Below are 18,230 nucleotides of genomic sequence, written 5' to 3' on the forward strand. Positions count from 1 at the left end.
AAGACCTCGCGAAGGAGAGAATTGGGTAGAGGGGGCTCCCTTCACCAGAATTGAAAACCTAGTAGATTTGACCAAAGCTAGTATCCAAACTATCCATTGTTCATCAAAGCCAAAGGCTCTCAATATCGCTTCCAGATACTACCAGTTAGCCTTGTCATACGCCTTTGACAGATCTAGTTGCATCATCATACCTGCTTTCTTCCGAGTTTGAAGAGTGTGAATCATTTCTTGTGCCAGTAAGACATTATCCAGAATCTGTCTCCCCTCTACATAGCTTGATTGCTCTTTTGAGATAATGCCCAGAAGTATGGGTTTCATTCTATTGGCTATCACTTTGGAAATAATCTTATATATGACATTACATAGCGCTATTGGATGAAACTTTGAAGGGGTGTTAGCTTCCTCCTCCTTTGGAATTAGGGCAAGGAAGGTGGAATTGAGGGACTTGAGGATTGAGGCAGAGTGCCGGGAATCCTCCACTACCTCCCAAACTTCTGTTTTAACTATTTCCCAACAAGCTTTGTAGAAGTTGATTGTGAAACCATCAGGCCCAGGTGCTTTATCATTGGGCATTTCTTTCACGACCTCTTCCACCTCTTCCATGGAAATTTCCCTAGTTATAGCCAAGTTCTGCTCCGCCGTAATTAGCTTGGGGATTGAGGAAATAAGTTCATCAATGGCCTCCACTCTGTCAACTTCGGGTTCTTGAGCTATTCTACTGAAATGCGTAGTAAGAAGGTTAGAGATCTCTTGATGTGTCTGTATTGTGGCTCCCTGTTCATCTTTAAGGCTAAGGATTTTATTAGCTCCTCTGTGGTCAATAGCTGATCTGTGGAAGAATTTTGTATTCTGTTCTCCTTCCTTAAGCCACTGAACTCGAGATTTTTGTTTCCAAAGAGTTTCCTCTTGTTGGCAATGTAGTTTCCAATCCTGCATCAACATCTTTTCCTTGTTTACAGTTTCTGGGTTTACGTTCCCTTGAATCCATCCTTCATATATCTGCTCTAATTGCTCCTATAGTTTCTTTTTTTCTTTGAATATGTTCCCAAAGACTACTTGATTCCAGATTTTGATCTTGTCTTTAATGTATTTCAGCTTACCCTGTAACCTATACATTTTAGTGCCTTTAATGCCCACAGGTTCTTTCCACCATTGTTCAATTTGCTGTATGAAATCAGGATGGGTGAGCCAGAATTTTTTGAATCTAAAAGGCTTATTTCTTGGAGTACCCTGGATTGCAGCAGTCAATGTAATGGGCCAGTGGTTTGACCCTCCACTAGGAAGAATATCTGATTCCACTATAATTCCTTCCAACAGAATTCCTTCTGTTACTAGAAATCTATTCAGTCGAGAAGCTATTTGCTTTTCCCCTCCCCTTTTGTTGTTCCATGTGAAAGCACCACTTCTGGGGAAAACATCCACTAGATTAGCCGTCTTGATGAAGTCTAGGAAAGCTTCAGAGTCTCTGTTGAGTTTCCTTATACCTCCTTTCTTTTCCATGAGGGTGGTTATCATGTTGAAATCCCCTCCTATGATCGCCTTTGCTAGGGGATACCTTAACTTCAGGTTAAGCAGAGTTCTCAAGAAAAGAAGCTTGTCCTCTAGCTTCTGTGGACCATAGACATTAGTACAAAGATAGGTCTCAAAGTTTCCTATGACTTGAGCTTCTACAACTATGAAGGATATGGCTGCCTCAGAGGAAAGGATCTTGATTACTTGTGGATTCCACAGAGTGATTAAGCCTCCCTCCCATCCATTACTGGCTGTCTCCAAGTATTCCATACGCTTACCTAGTTTTTTGCTGATATTGATTACCATGCTGCTTGAACATTTAGTTTCCTGCACAAACACTATGTCTAGTTGTTCCTTTTGGACTTTCTTCTTTAAAAGACGTTGTTTTGTTTGGCTATTTAGCCCTCTAGCATTCCAAGAAAGAATTTTCATTTTAAACAGAGTTTAGGAGATTAGAGAAAAAGCCTCTAGGGCTTTCATCTTACTGGAGTTTAAGAGGATTTGTACCAGTTCTTGTAATGCCTCATTGTTGGTTCTGCGTCCTCTCTTTTTACAGTATTTGGAACTTGTGGAGGTTTGATGTAGACCCTATGTCTGGACCCCAAGTCCTTTAGCTGTACCCAAGATTTTGCTTTGTAGTTCCATCTCTGCTCTTTGCCGTGCTATGAGTATGTCATTAATTCTTTTTACTTCCTCTTTTGAAATGTGTTTCATTCCCTTCTTTTTCTAGTTTTCAACCATGTTTGGTAGATCCACACCCTCTTGCTCTAGTATATCATTGAGTTCCATATCTTCGCTTCCGATTTCACTAGTGAGCATTTCTGAGTCTTCTTCAACCCCCTTTGTTGTTTCTTGAACCTGGAGCACTATGCTCAAAGGGTTCACCTCCGGTTCTTTTATTTCTTGCCCTGTTGTAGATTTGCTAATTGTTGTGGTTTTTTGTTCTTTAATGTTGTCCTCTGATTCTGTTTTAGTTTCCAAGATTTCAAAAGCATTGCTCATGTTACCTTGTGAAGTGCTTGCCTTGGTTTGGCATTTCCTATTTGCTCTCTGTTTAGCTTTCGGTTTGGTGAAGATTTCCTTGTTCTTCTCTTCTTTGCCATCCTTGTGATCTCCTGCTACTTTGTTCAGTGGGCATTCTCTGATTAAATGACCATGCTCATGACATTTTCTACAGCGGAACGGGATTTGCTCATAATCTATGGCTTGGAAATAATCCTCGTCCCTGTATTCCAGCCATAGGCCCTCATGCAAAGCTCCCGACACATCCATTTCCACACAGATTCTGGCACAGGAGGTGTACCTTTTTTGCAAAGTCGCTTCTGAGGCCTTGATGAAGGTCCCTAGCTTATTACCTATTTGTTCTAGAGCTGCATGTCCCCAATAATCAATTGGTAGGGAAAAAAGGTGTATCCACACTGGTACCCACTTGAAGGTTTCCTTTTCTAGTACAAAGTTGGGTTTCCATGGCCTTATGTAAAGGCCCGTAGAGGCAAAGAAATAAGGCCCTCCATCGAATATTCTGTCCTTATCTTCTAAATTTGAGAAAGCAACAGTAAAAAAACCTTTAGCTCCTAAGTGCAGTCTAACATCACCTCTGGGTTTCCACTGTTACTTTATCCATTGACACAACGACCGTTCTATTGGCCAGAACCCCATGAACCTACAAATCACTGCATATTCAACCATGTGATCCCGGTATGCCTGAATCTCTGGGCAGATATCACAACCCTTAAGGTTTCTGCAGCCTTGGGTTTACACGGACCTTGGTTCTTCTTTCTATTGAGTGTTGACGTCGTTCCTCCTTGTTCCTCTTTATCCTGATCTAGAGCCTCTTCCTCTGCTCCTGCTTGCTCCTTTTCCTGTTTGTTTGCATGAGCGAAATGTGTTTGTGTTGGATTCTCTCTGGCTCTGCTTTTTGTTCTTTTACTGTCATCATTTTCTTTCAGTTTTTGAGTGTTATTGCCTTCATTGCCTATATTGTCTTTCCTCCCCTTGCTGGTCATATCTTCCTTATTTGATTTTACGTAACCTGCTATTTGCACCCCATCCCGTGCTGTCAGCTTGTTCATCATTATTTGTTTGTAAGATGGGGTCCCAATGGACCCCGCGTTTTCCATTTGTCGGGTCAGAGTTTGTCCCCTTCTGTGGAGCTCTGCCGCTCTGGCCCTGTTCTTCTCCAGACTTGAAACCTCGATCTGATGAGTCCATGTGCTTCAAACCCTCGTTTCCACTAGAGCCACATGGAGTTCACCAAAAAAAATGTATCCATTGTGAAACAAAATTAAAAAGAAAATATTTGATGATTAATATAAAATCTCCAATCAATTATTAACTTTAAAGTATTGATATTTTCCACAAAGCCTCTGCAATAGAGTGTACACTTTTACCACATTATTATTAATTAGTCTTAAGCTCCCAAACTAAATAAGCATTTTATCCTCCTAAATATAAAATTAAAGATAAACCCTATATTTACCACTCTTAATTTATAAAATATTAAAATAACATATTTCTTTTGAACATTAATAATAAAAATAATAAATCACATTCATTACATTGTACTTAACTGACCAACCTACTTACAAGGATATAAATGTACTTTGAATGTGACAGAAATCCATATATCTACTTAGAAAGATGTAAAAGCACTTTGAGTGTGACATAAAGATTTCTATATTATGTGAGTCCGTGTCTTTATAGGAAAAAGACAAAAGCTTGAAACAAGCATATGAATCATATGAGAGCATATTCTATTTTCAAGGTAAAATAAAATAATGCGTGATGGTCACTCTTTAATTCTTTTAGATGTGAGTGGAGTTAAGATAAATTTTGGTGAAAAAGTATGATTATAATAAAAAGAAGTTGCAATTATTTTTCAAGAGAAAGGTTATTTTTCAAGAGATAGGTTAAATGTTTTAGGAATTTGAATTTTTAAATGTGTGACAGTTAAATTTAAATATAATTTTTTTAATCAAAATTGTAATTTTGGAAGTGATACAATTATTTTTAATATAAAAATGAATTTAATATTTTTAAATATTTATATTATACATTATACAGAATAAAGTTTTAATATATATATATATATATATATTTATTTTTATTTTTTTTGTTTGACTAGTGAGATATGTTTAGGGGATTGAATTTTTTATTACTTAGATATATAATGGCTTGCCAAGATGTATTTTGTCAATTGTCTTACTATCCACAAATGAATTTCACTAATTTAAAATCAACATAGATTTATTTTAACTCTGAATTTATCAAGCCCTTTTAAATGCAAATTTCTTTTTGAGTAGATTCATAGCTAAGATGAATTTACACTAATTCCTAATAACGTTAGTTATATTTATATACCATTCATGTATATATAAACATTTTTAATTTTAATTTTATTAGAACTTCGTTTATATATATATATATATATGAAACTTGAATCTTTTGGTTTACATAATACTTCATAACACAACGATTGCCAATTGAGCTATCCCGTCCCTTGATCAGGGTGCCCACAAAGTAAGGGGTGATGGGACAGCGACACAACCATCCTCTCACACTTTGTTCGTTGACAGTAACACTCCAACCTAATGTTTATAGCTCTCTCAAAATTTTGGTAGTAGCGCTACAATTTTGTAACACGTTATCTTCTATGTGTTCCTATGGTTACGACATGCTATGCAAGGACAGGTCATGAACTCAGTGTTTATGTTATCCATGTATTATTTTGGACTAGAAGCCTACTCTTCCGCCACTGGTTTCCCTAGTGGCAAATTGCGGCAATAAAAAGACTAATATGTGTTGATGTACTCGTTTTTTGCAGATCAATAAAATTTCATTGCCTATAAAAAAATAAAAAAAGTTGAGCCACCCCATGGGCTAATATGATAATATATGCATATTTCAATTTTTTCTTTAAGATGTTTTATAATTTTTTTAATATAAATTTTAAATGTGATATGTGTTTATATATAGAACTTAGAAAAAGAGTTTTTGTATGCTTATTAATCAAATTTAAATATATAGTTCTTAAATATAATGATTATAAATATGAATTATTATTTTAATCTATATGATAAAATGGATCTTAATTTACAATTATTATATATATTATATATATATTTCACCTTTTTATATATAAAATGATTATTGCTTAATTATATGTTTATTAATTAAATTTATAAAGTTTATTTTATGTTTATTAATTATATTTTCTAAAATATTATGGTTATGAGTATATCATTTTTTTTTATAAATTTGGTAGGACTACATCTTCAACATGTCTAATATATTACCCTGACATGGAATTGAACCGATGACTTCACATAAAAAAAAGTGCCTTAACAAAACACCCAACCATTGTCTATCCAAAACCCTTGCAACATCATTTAAATTTATTTTAATATATATTATGATTTTATTTTATTTTCAATTTTATTTTTGTAATTTTATTAATAAACATAAAATTAATATAAAATTAATTTTATTTGACCACATATTAATTTATTTTTAATTAATTTTAAATCTAAACACCTCTTATATGGAGTTGGAGAGTACTTTGGAATGAAATGTTTATTGTATGAATGTATAAAAAAATTGGTTATTTAAAGAGTTTGGATAAACAATAGATTTGTGTTACTTTATTTGTATAATCATTTTTTTAATTACTAATAGATTTCAAATTGGATGTTTAAAAATGTTGTTATCTGCGATATTTTATTTCCGTCTTTACTATGGTATTTTTGTCCTTGTGGGTTGATCGTTTTTATAAGTAGTTATTTGGGATAAGTGTAGTTTAAGGTCGATTTTGGAGAAATAAATTTCCCTGGTCACAATTGCATAGTGTAAGAGATACTTTGAAGGAGCAACTAGGTGTGATATTTATCATTAATGAAAAAAAAAAAAAAAAAAAAACCAAAAGAGAATTTACATTATCAATTAACTTCTTCTTCTTCTTTTTTTAATTAGCCACCCACCTGAAATACATAACATCATCTATTCGATCATATATATATATATATATATTCCCCAATAGGGGAGATTAACGTGGCTAGTAATGAACCCAAGGGGTACTAACTCTCCCCATGCTTAGCATCTATGGAGACAAGGGGGTAGATGGAAAGCATCCCCTAGAGAGGAAGGATCCAAAATGTGGAAGAGGTTTATCGAGCCAAAGTTCAGTAGAAAATTTAATCAAAAGCATCGATGGTATGGGAGTAGAGTGGTGGTTGAATTAACGAGAATACACTGAGTAGGGTGGATGTTGGAACAGGTTAATATATGGCTTCAACCCTACAAAATCAGAAGCATTAGGTTGGAAGGATGGTGTAACACCCTCCTCCCACATCCACCCAAGTAACCATGCCAACCGGGGTAAACATGAGACGAGAGGCTACTATGATCAGATTCAACCTCCCATGTGACCTTAAGGAAGTAGAATCGACGGAACATCACATGCAGTCATCCAACATCATCAAAAGAACCCTCAGGAGACAAGTCAGCCACTCAGACAGCTTGTCCCTGGGTCTCACTGTTGTTCTGGATCTGTTAGGCCATAGTCTCTCTCATGTTATGGGCAAAGGAGCGACCAACAACCTAAAGTTGCTCTCATAGGCTTACCTACTAGCGACTAGAGACCAAAATTGCCAGTTTTGTGCCAACGACCCCGAGATTTAAGCCACTTTTTCAGCCCCAGAACCTTGGCCACTGCCCATAAAGGAATGATAGCATAGAATCAATAAAACTATAGGGAAACAATGAGGCAAAAGCAATAAACTGAGCAAGACCATAACAAGAACCCTACAACCATGACATGGATTTCGTCAAATACATCGTCAACATGTAACCTACAGGTGTAAACAACAAAATTAAGTGTAGGGATCTCATACTTATCCGAGAATCGATGTGAGGCACTTTTCAGTTTTCCCTCATGTCAATTGTTGCATTATCCTCTATTAGGTCATAGCCACATTATCCATTCATATACAAGTAAAAACATGCTGAGAGCCATACATAGCTGTTGTCATAAAATGTACATATAACCATCATAATAAGAACAAAATTACCATAAACATATCAACCATCAAAATCCACATATACATCAATACATTTGCACATGAAAAATCAAGGGAATGAATTTCTCATTAATGAATGCAATGAACCAACCAGAGATGGGACTACCACGTTCCACCCAACCATAGATTAGCTAAGCCAAGTCTCTCTTCATCTAATCACCCCCATGAAATATTCCAAGCATGAATGTGGGACTCATAGAACACATCAAAAACACCAATCAACATGGATGTCACTGGAGTTCTCTGCCTACACAGTAAGGAATTTGAGTGCCTCCTAGTCTCTCAGGCTTTACCATGCATCCACAGTCTGATCCAGGGATCACTAGGCCCAATAAAGAGAAAATCCACCTCTTGGCTTTACCATATATCCCACCATTCACATGCAAGGATTCCTAGGCCCACCGAGGCACACAATCTGGCTTTACCTCAACCCACAGTCTGGTTCAGGGGCTACTAGGCCAATGGATTTATGATCCTTAACCCAGTTCAGGGACCACTCAAACCACGTGTTTGTCAATTCGGAGATCCACCCCACTCAACTTCAAATCCAATCCAGCCATCCCACATAAACCGTATGAGAGAACCCATATCATCAAAGCTATCAAAAAATGACAAGGGTAGGCTGAAAATAATGTCACACCTAGAAAAACCCATGCCATGGTAGAAAAGAACCACATGCATTCCAAATATAGCAAGGAAAATACACATGCAAGTTGATACGTGCAATGAAGCCTGCTATAGCTGCTTGATCCTGCCTTTCCCTACCTGATATTTTCTTCCTCTTGCCTTCTTTTCCTTTCTTGATCCAATGCCAAAGTGCTCCAAGAAAACTCTAAGTGTCCAAGAGTATGAGAGAGAGCGAGAGAATAATGAGAGAACTCCAAAACTCCACTGGAAAAAGGTTACCAACTGATCCTCAAAAGCCTTTTTATGAATGAGGCCTCTATTTTCTTCATTTTCCATTATTTTCCTTCATTTTTCTCCTCACATGCAACCTGTGACCTTTCACCTCCCTTTTCTCCCAATTTCCATTATTTTCATAAATAATTGTGCCAAAAATGTCATTTTACCTTTCCAAAGCCTTAGTTGTTGCCTTTGCCAATTTCCTTAGCCATAAACAACCAAATGAACACACCTTAGGATGTCTTGCCCAACATTCAACTTGGAATAAGTGTCCCATCAACCGTGGTCATTGTTTTTAACTTTTATTACATGGAATTTTCACTAGGGTTGTTACATAACCCTCCTCCTTGGGGGGCACCGTCCTCGGTTTTCAATCACACATATACCTCAACAACTTGCTCAAATAATACATAATTCTCATGGAGATTTAAAACACAGCTTGATGCAATATTTACAATGAAAGATCTGCTCAAAACAAAACATCATGACAACATGATAACATACTGCATAGTGGAGCTTTATAACGCAACTCATTACAGTATTTACAATGATCATTATGATGAGTACCAACCCACATGACATCATAACATCATGATAACATAACCACATGATAGCATAGTAACATGACAACATAATCATAATAACATGACACCCATATCGCATAGTGGAGATTTATAACATAGCTCATGGTGTTATTTGTTGGGTTGTGTTATATTCTTTCCACGACTAGCCACCCTAGTTAACTAGGGGGTTAGAGGTGGGGCGGATCCCCCCCTTCGTTGTGTTGATTACACAGCGGGGGGGTGACAAGGGGGGTGGGTAACCCCCCTTTACGGGGTCCAGGGTAGCACCTTGGAGAATTTTTTTTTGGGACCCTATATTAGGTTGGGTGGACCTACCTATGGTTTTGTGCATGGTTATCGCACATGGTTTTGGACGCGATGGTTTTCGGTCCATGGTATTGGATGCTTCGACATGTATAAATATGTATTGTAACATTGAAAGGAACATAATGAAAAATCAACCTACTAGTCCCAGTTTTGGGATCCAGGGGAAAATCTCTGTGTATATGTGTTTTATGTGTTATGCTCTCGCATTGTTTATTTTATGTTATTAGAATTCATATGCAGGTAATTTCTGTATGGAGTTAAAACCTACAGTATTTACATCCATATACATGTGTACATATAGCAACATTACCAAAAATATATAACCAAAAACATATGCCAAAGCATATATCAAAACATATACTAAACACCATATCTAATCATATATTAAAACATCATATAGCATATACCAAACCATCATAAAGCATATATCAACAACCATAAAGCATATACCAAACCACCATAGAGCATATACCAAACCACCATAAAGCATATACCAAACCACCATATTGAAGTTGATTTGCCTCAACCGACAAACAAGGAAGGATACATAGCCCACATATGATCCACCATCTCCCATGTAGCTTCATCGGGCCTAAAGTGCTTGCATTGCACTTTAAATTGCTCGATTGCTCGGTTCAGGAGCATGAGCACCTTTTTCTGCAATATACACTGATGCACACGTTGGAATTATCCACTTGGTTCCACTTGCAATACAGACCAATCAATTACATGATCAACATCGTTATCATAATTCTTAAGCAAAGATACATGGAAAACATCATGGACTTTCAATGTTGAAGGTAATGCAAGTCAATAGGCTACTGACCCAATCCTCTCAATGATACTGAAGGGTCCACAAAACCGTGGTGCCAACTTGGCACATGATCCAATCTATAAAGAGCTCTTCTTCGGTTTGATGCGCAAGTACATCTATTCCCCAACATGGAACTCCTTGAACAACCTGTTCCTATCTGCGTAACTCTTATGCCTATCCTGTGTTTCCTTTAGATTCTTCATGATCACCTGCATTTCCTATTCTATTTCTACCAACATATCTGGTCTAATTAATAACTGGATGACTCTAGCTGATGGGAGTGTTACAACTTCGCCCATACAATTCCTCAAAAGGACTCATCCTCAATGACTCCTGATAACTATTGTTGTATGTGAACTCTACCAAAGGGAGATACTCTTCCCACTTCCTCTGCTGATGCATCACATACATCCTCAACATGTCCTCTAATATCCTGTTGACCCTCTTTGTCTGTTCATCTATCTATGGATGATAAGTTGTGCTGAAGGCCAACTCTATGCCCAAACCTGCAAATAACTCCTTCCAAAACTTGGAAGTGAAATTCGCATCCCTATCTCACACAATCTTCTTTGGAACACTATGCAGCCTAAAAACATCTCTGATGAATACCTATGCCACATCACTAGCTCAGAAAGTAGACTTCACCGGAATAAAATATGCAACCTTCATCAACCTGTCCACAATAACCATAATGGAATCATGTTGTTTCACTGTCTTCAACAAACCTGTGATGAAATCCATGGAAATGATCTCCCATTTCCACTCTAGAATCACGATCGGTTGTAGCAGTCCACCTAGATGTTTACATTATGCTTTCACTTGTTGACAGTCGAAACACCTCACCACAAACTCTGCTACATCCCTCTTCAAATTCAACCAATAATAATATCTCTTCACCATTGTCAGTTTCTTTTGATAACCGGGGTGACCTGAATAAGGTTTTGCATGAAACTCCCTCAAGATCACATTCTTGAGCTCACTATTATCCTGTCTCGGAACCTGACCAATCCATTCAATGTAAGACAATAATCCATACCTTGTGCACCTGCACCTGTACTTGTGCATGTACCTATACTGCCACTTGTACCTGTAACACTACATGTACTTGCACCTGTACCTACTGCAACCTACGCACAATCTCCATATACCTAACATCCTACTAACCTGCCTACAAGATCCTATCATGTAAGTCTGTCCCATAGAAGCTCATAGCTGCCAAGTGATTTACCTGTACCCATTTGCTGAGAGCATTTTCCACCCTATTCTCTTTTCCTTTAATTATCTGATCTCGAAGTCAAACTCGCTTATTGTGGCAAACCATCTAGCTTGCTTGGCGTTCAAATTCAGTTGGTTAAACAAATACCCCAACCTAATATGATCACTCATTAGTACAAACTTCTTGTCAAGAAGATAGTGTCTCCACATCTTTAATGCATGTATGATTGCTACAACTCCAAATCATGTGTCGGGAAGTTCTGCTCGTGCTCATTCAATTTTCATGGCTCATAGCATACCACCTGTCCATCTTGCATAAGGACTCCACCAAGTCCTCTCTTGCAAGCATCTGTGCATACTGGAAACTCTTTGTCCGGATCTGTAATCTGTAGCACTGGTGCATGTGTCAACAACTGCTTAAGCTGCTCAAAGCTAGCCTCACGCTCCTCTGTCCATTCAAACTTCTTACCTTTCCTCTGTAATGATGTGATGGGATAATAAATCTGCGAGAAGTTCATGATGAACCTCTGATAATAGCCTGCCAAACCCATGCAATATTTCGCCTCATGCACACTCTTAGGAGCTACCCACTCCATGATGGCCCTTATCTTCTTTGGATCTATTGCAATGCCCTCCTTGGAGACAACATGCCCCAAGTAATGTACCTCACTCTGAAAGGAACTATACTTGCTAAGCTTAGCATACAACTTATTCTCTCTCAACAACCTCAACACCATTGTTAAATGCTCGACATGCTCTTTCTCATTTTTAGAATATACTAGTATATCATCAATGAACACAATAAAAAACTTATCGAAATATGGATGCCACACACTATTCATCAAACACATGAATGTAGTTGGAGCATTAGTTAAGCCAAATGGAAGAGCAAAAAACTCATAATTCCCATACCTGGTCCTAAACATAGTCTTGTAAATGTCCTCCTCCTTGAAGCGTACCTGATGGTATCCGTATCTCAAGTCAATCTTTGAGAACACTATTGTTCCCTTCAGCGAATCGAAGAAGTCATCAATCCTCGACAAAGGGTACCTGTTCTTGATAGTCACTTTGTTCAATTCCCTGTAGTTAATGCATAATTTGAGAGTAACATCTTTATTTTTAATAAACAAGAATGGTGCGCCCCAAGGTGATACAGTTGGCCTAATGTATCCCTTGTCCAACATTTCCTTCAACTGCAACTTCAGTTCAACCAACTCAGGTGTGCTCATCATGTAAGGTGCTTTTGATGCTGGAGTTGCCCCTGGCACTAGCTCAATAGAAAAGTCTACCTCTATATGAGGTGGAAACTTTGTAATGTCCTCAGGAAACACATCTTTGAACTATTTTAAAACTATAAACTTTTTCAACACATTTTCATCCTCATAATCCTTACCCTTATCACTAGAAATATGTACTACAAATAGCTTACACCCCTTCCTGCGGCTATGCTTTTCTTGCATAACTGTCACGATCCTAACTGATGTGGCTTTCTTCTTACCATGCAAGACTCATGGTTCCCCATTGTCATCAACACACTCGATATATTTGTCATAACAGTCTACCTTAGTTCTATGAAGAAACAACCAATCCATGCCCAACATATTGTATGATCCCAACTGTAGCACATTTAGATGTGTTGTGGTAGGCATAACATTCAAATCAAATGCACAAGCTCTTACCCAATGATGAATTCGCTTCTTTTTCCTATAGCTAACTACACTAACCAAGACTCTGCATGCAATTCCTTACTCAAACCACACTATCCACTGAGTCAGGACTAACATAGCTATAATTAGATCCAGGGTCAATCAAAATAGAAATAACTTGATCACAAAGCTTACTGTCCATCTTAAAAATAATATGAAGAAATATAATACATATTTTAAAAATTCTATTAAATACAAAAACAAGAATACTATCAATAAGAAAGACTTCATTTATAATAGCTACTCCTCTTTCAAGTTTGATAATAATAATAATAATAATAATAATAATAATAATAATAATGATAATAATAATAACAACAACAATAATAATAACTACTATGATAATAATAATATGATGTTAGGTTTTAAGAATGTTATTAATCTCTCGAGTAAGAATTTTCATCCTTCCATCTTTAGTCTCCTTAATAAAGGTCTCAAATTTTCCCTTGCCTTGAATAAGATTCCTACTGATGACATCATCTGTAGCATCGAATACGGGATCAAGGACCTTCCAGACAATATCAAGGAGACTATCAGACAAGATTGCGTCGTTGTTCTTAGGAAGGCTAAACCTCCTAAGAAAAACCTTAGCAAGGCCGAGTTTCTTGCCCTTAAATCCCTAAGGGATGACCCCAACATTTTCATCCTTAGGGTGGACAAATGTGGAGTTGTTGTCATTCTTGATAAGTCTGAGTATGTCCACAAAATGGTGGATCATCTATCTAGTAGTGGGAGTTACACCAATCTCAAGAAAATCCCCCTTAAATCCATTTCTAAAGAGATTGCTTCTGCAATTAAATCATATCCATCTCTTAATCCCTTGTCCCAAAAAATCATTGAGAGCAACCCCCTTACCCCTAGAATCTATGGCCTTCCGAAGATTCATAAATCTGGTGCCCCCTTGAGACCTATCGTTAATACCATAAGCGGACCGACCTATCCTCTTGCTAAATTCCTAGCCCAAAAGCTCAAACCTCTTGTTGGTTGCACTGATTCTTTTGTGAAAGACTCTGCCTCCTTTATTCAAGAGTGGAAAGATATCAAATTAGATCCTGGAGATTTACTAGTGAGCTTTGATGTCGTCTCCTTATACACCAAAATCCCCATCCAAGAAGCCATTGTGATCATTAATCGCATCACTGATAAAGACACTGCCAAGTTAGTTGGCCTTTGCCTCACCTCTAGTTTATTTAGTTTCCAAGGTGAGTTTTATGAACGAACTCGTGGTGTTGTGATGGGCTCCCCTCTCTCCCCCATTATCACAAACTTGCTTATGGAAGATTTTGAGACCAAGGCCATTGCTTATGCTAAATTCCATTCTAAAAAATGGAAGAGGTTTGTCGATGACACTTGTGTCATCTGGCCTCATGGACGAGAGAAACTAGATTTGTTTCTCAAGCACCTAAATTCTCAATCAGATTCCACCAAGTTCAACATGGAAATTGAGAAGAATGGTCGCCTTCCCTTTCTCAACATTTTCCTTTCTAAGAGGGAGGATGGTTCCATTTGTCACCAAGTTTTTCGAAAGAAGACTCACATGGAACAGTACCTCCATGCCAATTATCATAATTTCCCAGCTCAGAAATTCGAGGTTCTCAGCACTCTCGCTACCCGTGCTCTAAGAATCTCCGATGATGACCACCTTGATCAGGAGAAATCTCATCTTCTTGAGGTTTTTGAAAATAATGGGTGTAGCAGATCCATAGCCTCAAGGCCTTTCATAGAGCTAGCAAAGAGCCAAAGGTTAAACCCGCTCTTGTTGATCCTATCTCTAAGGTTTATCTCCCAAGGAACCACGAATATGATTGCCCATATTCTTAAGAATATTAATGTCTCTTCTTCCTTCAAACCTCTCAATACCATTAAAAATTCTCTTAGATCGGTTAAGGACCCTATTGACCCGAAGGACTCAAAAGGGGTCTACCTCATTCCCTACTCTTGTGGTATCCCCTACATTGGAGAAACATGAAGGTCTATTAAGCAGAGGATCAATGAACATGCTGCTGACATCAGACACAATCGCTCCCACACATCAGCCCTTGCAGAACATGCTGAGAAATCAAAACACCATGTCTGCATTGAAGAATCCAAAGTCATTGTTAAAATTGATCATTTCCACCACAAGAAACTCAGGGAAGCGATTGAGATTGAGAGGCATGCCAAAAACCTTAATAAGGATGATGGCTGGAAATTAAGTAAAAATTGGATTCCAGCCCTCGCTTCATAACTCCTCCACCCTTTCCTCCCCCTTATCTTTTTTTGACTTCAGATGTTTTATTTCCTAAAATTATTTCTTTCCTCCTGTTGATGGTTATACCTTTCTTTGCTTTCCTCCTTTCAAGGAGGATGAACTATCCTCTAGCTTATGGTCTCATTTATTGTAGAATTCTATTAAATAGTCCTTATTGAGGTTTTGGTAAAATTTTTAATAAAAGATTCTAAAATATAACGAAATTAAATGAAGCTTCAACCAAATATTCTTTAATTAGGTCACCCTCAATTTTAAATAATTATCTTAGGTCATAGTGTTATAGAAATTGATAATTAATTTATTACATAACAACTAATTTTCAACCAAATATTATTATATAAAATAATTATTTTTAATAATATTAGTAACCAATTTATTATATCATAACCGCTAGTTTTCTACCTAATTCACATTGAATAGGTCAACCCTAACTAATAATATTATAAATTATTCTTAGATAATATTAGTATTTGAATTGATAAATATATTAATTATTTTTAATTTATTATAACGGCTAGTTTTCTACCTAATAGGTCAACCCTTACTAATAATATTATATAAATAAACTATTACTATTTTAATATTATTATTTATTATATCATGATAACGACTAGTTTTCTTCCTAGTTCACATTGATTATGTCAACCCTTTTTGTAATATTATATAAATAAGTTTTTCTTAGATTTTATTATTATTTAAATTGATAAATCATTGACAATTTCGATATTAAATAATTAATTATTACATAACAACTAGTTTCTAACTAAATATTAGTTAATTACTCATAAATAATTTTATTTCACCAATGACTAATTTTGAACAACTAACACTGAACAATGATGCATCCATGCTATTTATTCTCTTAGATCGATTGATTTCTCACCTTGTCCTAAGGATGAACCACATTAGTTGGTTCAAAACGTCGATCTAATCCTTACAATGTGATTAATCCAAAAGACTGTTTTCTACAAAAGGATAAGATCTGGGCATATTGTTGCAAGACTTGATAGGTTCTTAATTTATGAAGCATTTCTCTCAACAAATTTTTTGATTCAATCCTACATCCTACCTTAAATATATCGGATCACCATCCCATCAAGATGTTAATGAACCCCCCCTGAATTATGCACCCTCCCTTTCAGATTCTCGACCCTTTGGTTGTAAGCCTTGGGCTTCGCTGAGGTGGTGTCAGATTCGTAGAATCAATGGGTGGATGGCAGTCCTATATCTATTTGGGAGAATAAAGTCAAAATGTTAAAGCAAGATATCAAGTTGTGGCTCAAAAAAGGGAAGTCTAAAGATCAAGACTCCCTTGCTTCCCTAGAAAGGAAAGTAGAGCACGTTCAGTCTCAATTGGAATCTGATTTTGTTTCTAAAGAATTATTGCAGTAAGAATTACAAATATTTCAGTTTTATAGTGCCAAACTAAGGCAAGAAGAAGAGTTTTGGAGACAAAAATATAGAAGTGTTTGGCTACAATATGGAGACAGGAATACAATTTTTTTTCACAATCAAACAAGGAACATGGGAAGGAAAAATAACATCTCAGAAATCCAAGATGCGGCTTACACTTGCTTCAACAACTTATATTAGTGTCATTATCAAATCAATGAAGAGGCGATAATATTTATGTTGGAAAATATCCCAGAATTGGTAATGGAAGAAATGAATGCCCAACTTATTATCCCTCCATAAATTTAAGAAATAAGCTAGGCAATGTCCTCCTTTCACCTGGACAAGGCTCGTGGGTTGGATGGCTTCCCTACTTTGTTTTACCAACATTTTTGGGATTTAATTCGCAAATATTTGGTAAGGATGGAGGGATATTCTCTCAAAAGGCTGTATATGGGAGGTGGCATTGATCCTTCCTTCCTGACATTAATCTAAAAGGAAAGGAGTTCCTCATCCTTTTTAGATTTAGGCCTATCTCCCTCTGTAATGTCTATTATAAGATCATTGCTAAAATTCTGGATTTAAGACTCAAGAAATTCCTCCCTTGCATCATATCTAAGAAACAAGGAGGATTTGTCCCTGGAAGGTAGATCTTCGATAATATCAACATGATCCAATAAGTTGTGGATCCCAGTTGGAGGAGAGGAGATCAGGGCATGGTCATCAAACTATACATGACTAATGATTTTGACAAAGTCCAACATAGATTCCTCTTCAAAGTCATGTAGAAAATGGGTTTTCATGGAAAATTTATTCAATGCATAGCCTTATGAATCGACTCACCCTAGATTGCTCCCTTAATTAATGGAAAGGGTTCCAACTTCTTCAAGGCCAATAGAGGGCTTAGGGAAGGATGCCCCCTTTCTCCATTTTTGTATATTATTATGGCAAAATCTTTCAACAAAATATTGGAATCCAAAAGAAGTAATGGTAGATTACCGAGAATACACTTTCAGGAAGGTATCAAAAGCATAAATCATGGTCAGTTTGTTGATGATATGATCCTCCTAGGATGAGCTTCAACAGTGAAATCTAAAAGAGAGAGGAGGATATTGGACAAATTTTTGGAGGCCTCAGGAGGTCTAATAAATGAGGCTAAATCTCAAATTTTAGTAGGGAATATTAGCTTGCTATATCAAAGGAAAATAGAGGAGGCTCTGAGATTCAAAGTATTAACGAATTGATCAAATTTTAAATACTTAGGGATACCAATAAGTCTAAAGAAATCTTCTTCAAGTCCATGGAAAAATATATTTAACAAAATAAAAAACAAAATTGAAACATGTGGGGCATGTTGGCTAAATCTGGTTGGGAGATCCATCCTCTCGAAAGGAATTCTAATTGTGATCCCCCTATTCCATTTTTCTGCACTTCTGGAACCCAAGTTTATTCTTCAGCATCTCAAATGCCTCC

At 36.7% G+C, this 18,230-nt stretch overlaps 1 protein-coding gene across 1 annotated transcript; it reads right to left on the reverse strand.

Annotated features, from left to right (window-relative positions):
* Window positions 1-1,014: 1,014 nt before the first annotated feature.
* On the reverse strand, window positions 1,015-1,818 carry LOC149196464 (uncharacterized). The gene has a single exon (XM_089408290.1). The coding sequence runs from the start codon at window positions 1,816-1,818 to the stop codon at window positions 1,015-1,017; it is 804 nt and encodes a 267-aa protein (XP_089264416.1).
* Window positions 1,819-18,230: the final 16,412 nt, after the last annotated feature.

This window comes from Pinus tabuliformis, chromosome 2_2, assembly GCF_031772625.1.
Source record: "Pinus tabuliformis cultivar Carrire ecotype Pingquan chromosome 2_2, CPIR1, whole genome shotgun sequence".
NCBI classification, from domain to species: domain Eukaryota; kingdom Viridiplantae; phylum Streptophyta; class Pinopsida; order Pinales; family Pinaceae; genus Pinus; species Pinus tabuliformis.

Bases quoted from the DNA above. Each gene is read 5' to 3' on its own strand.
- LOC149196464 (XM_089408290.1), bottom strand. From the start codon at position 1,818: ATGGTAATCAATATCAGCAAAAAACTAGGTAAGCGTATGGAATACTTG.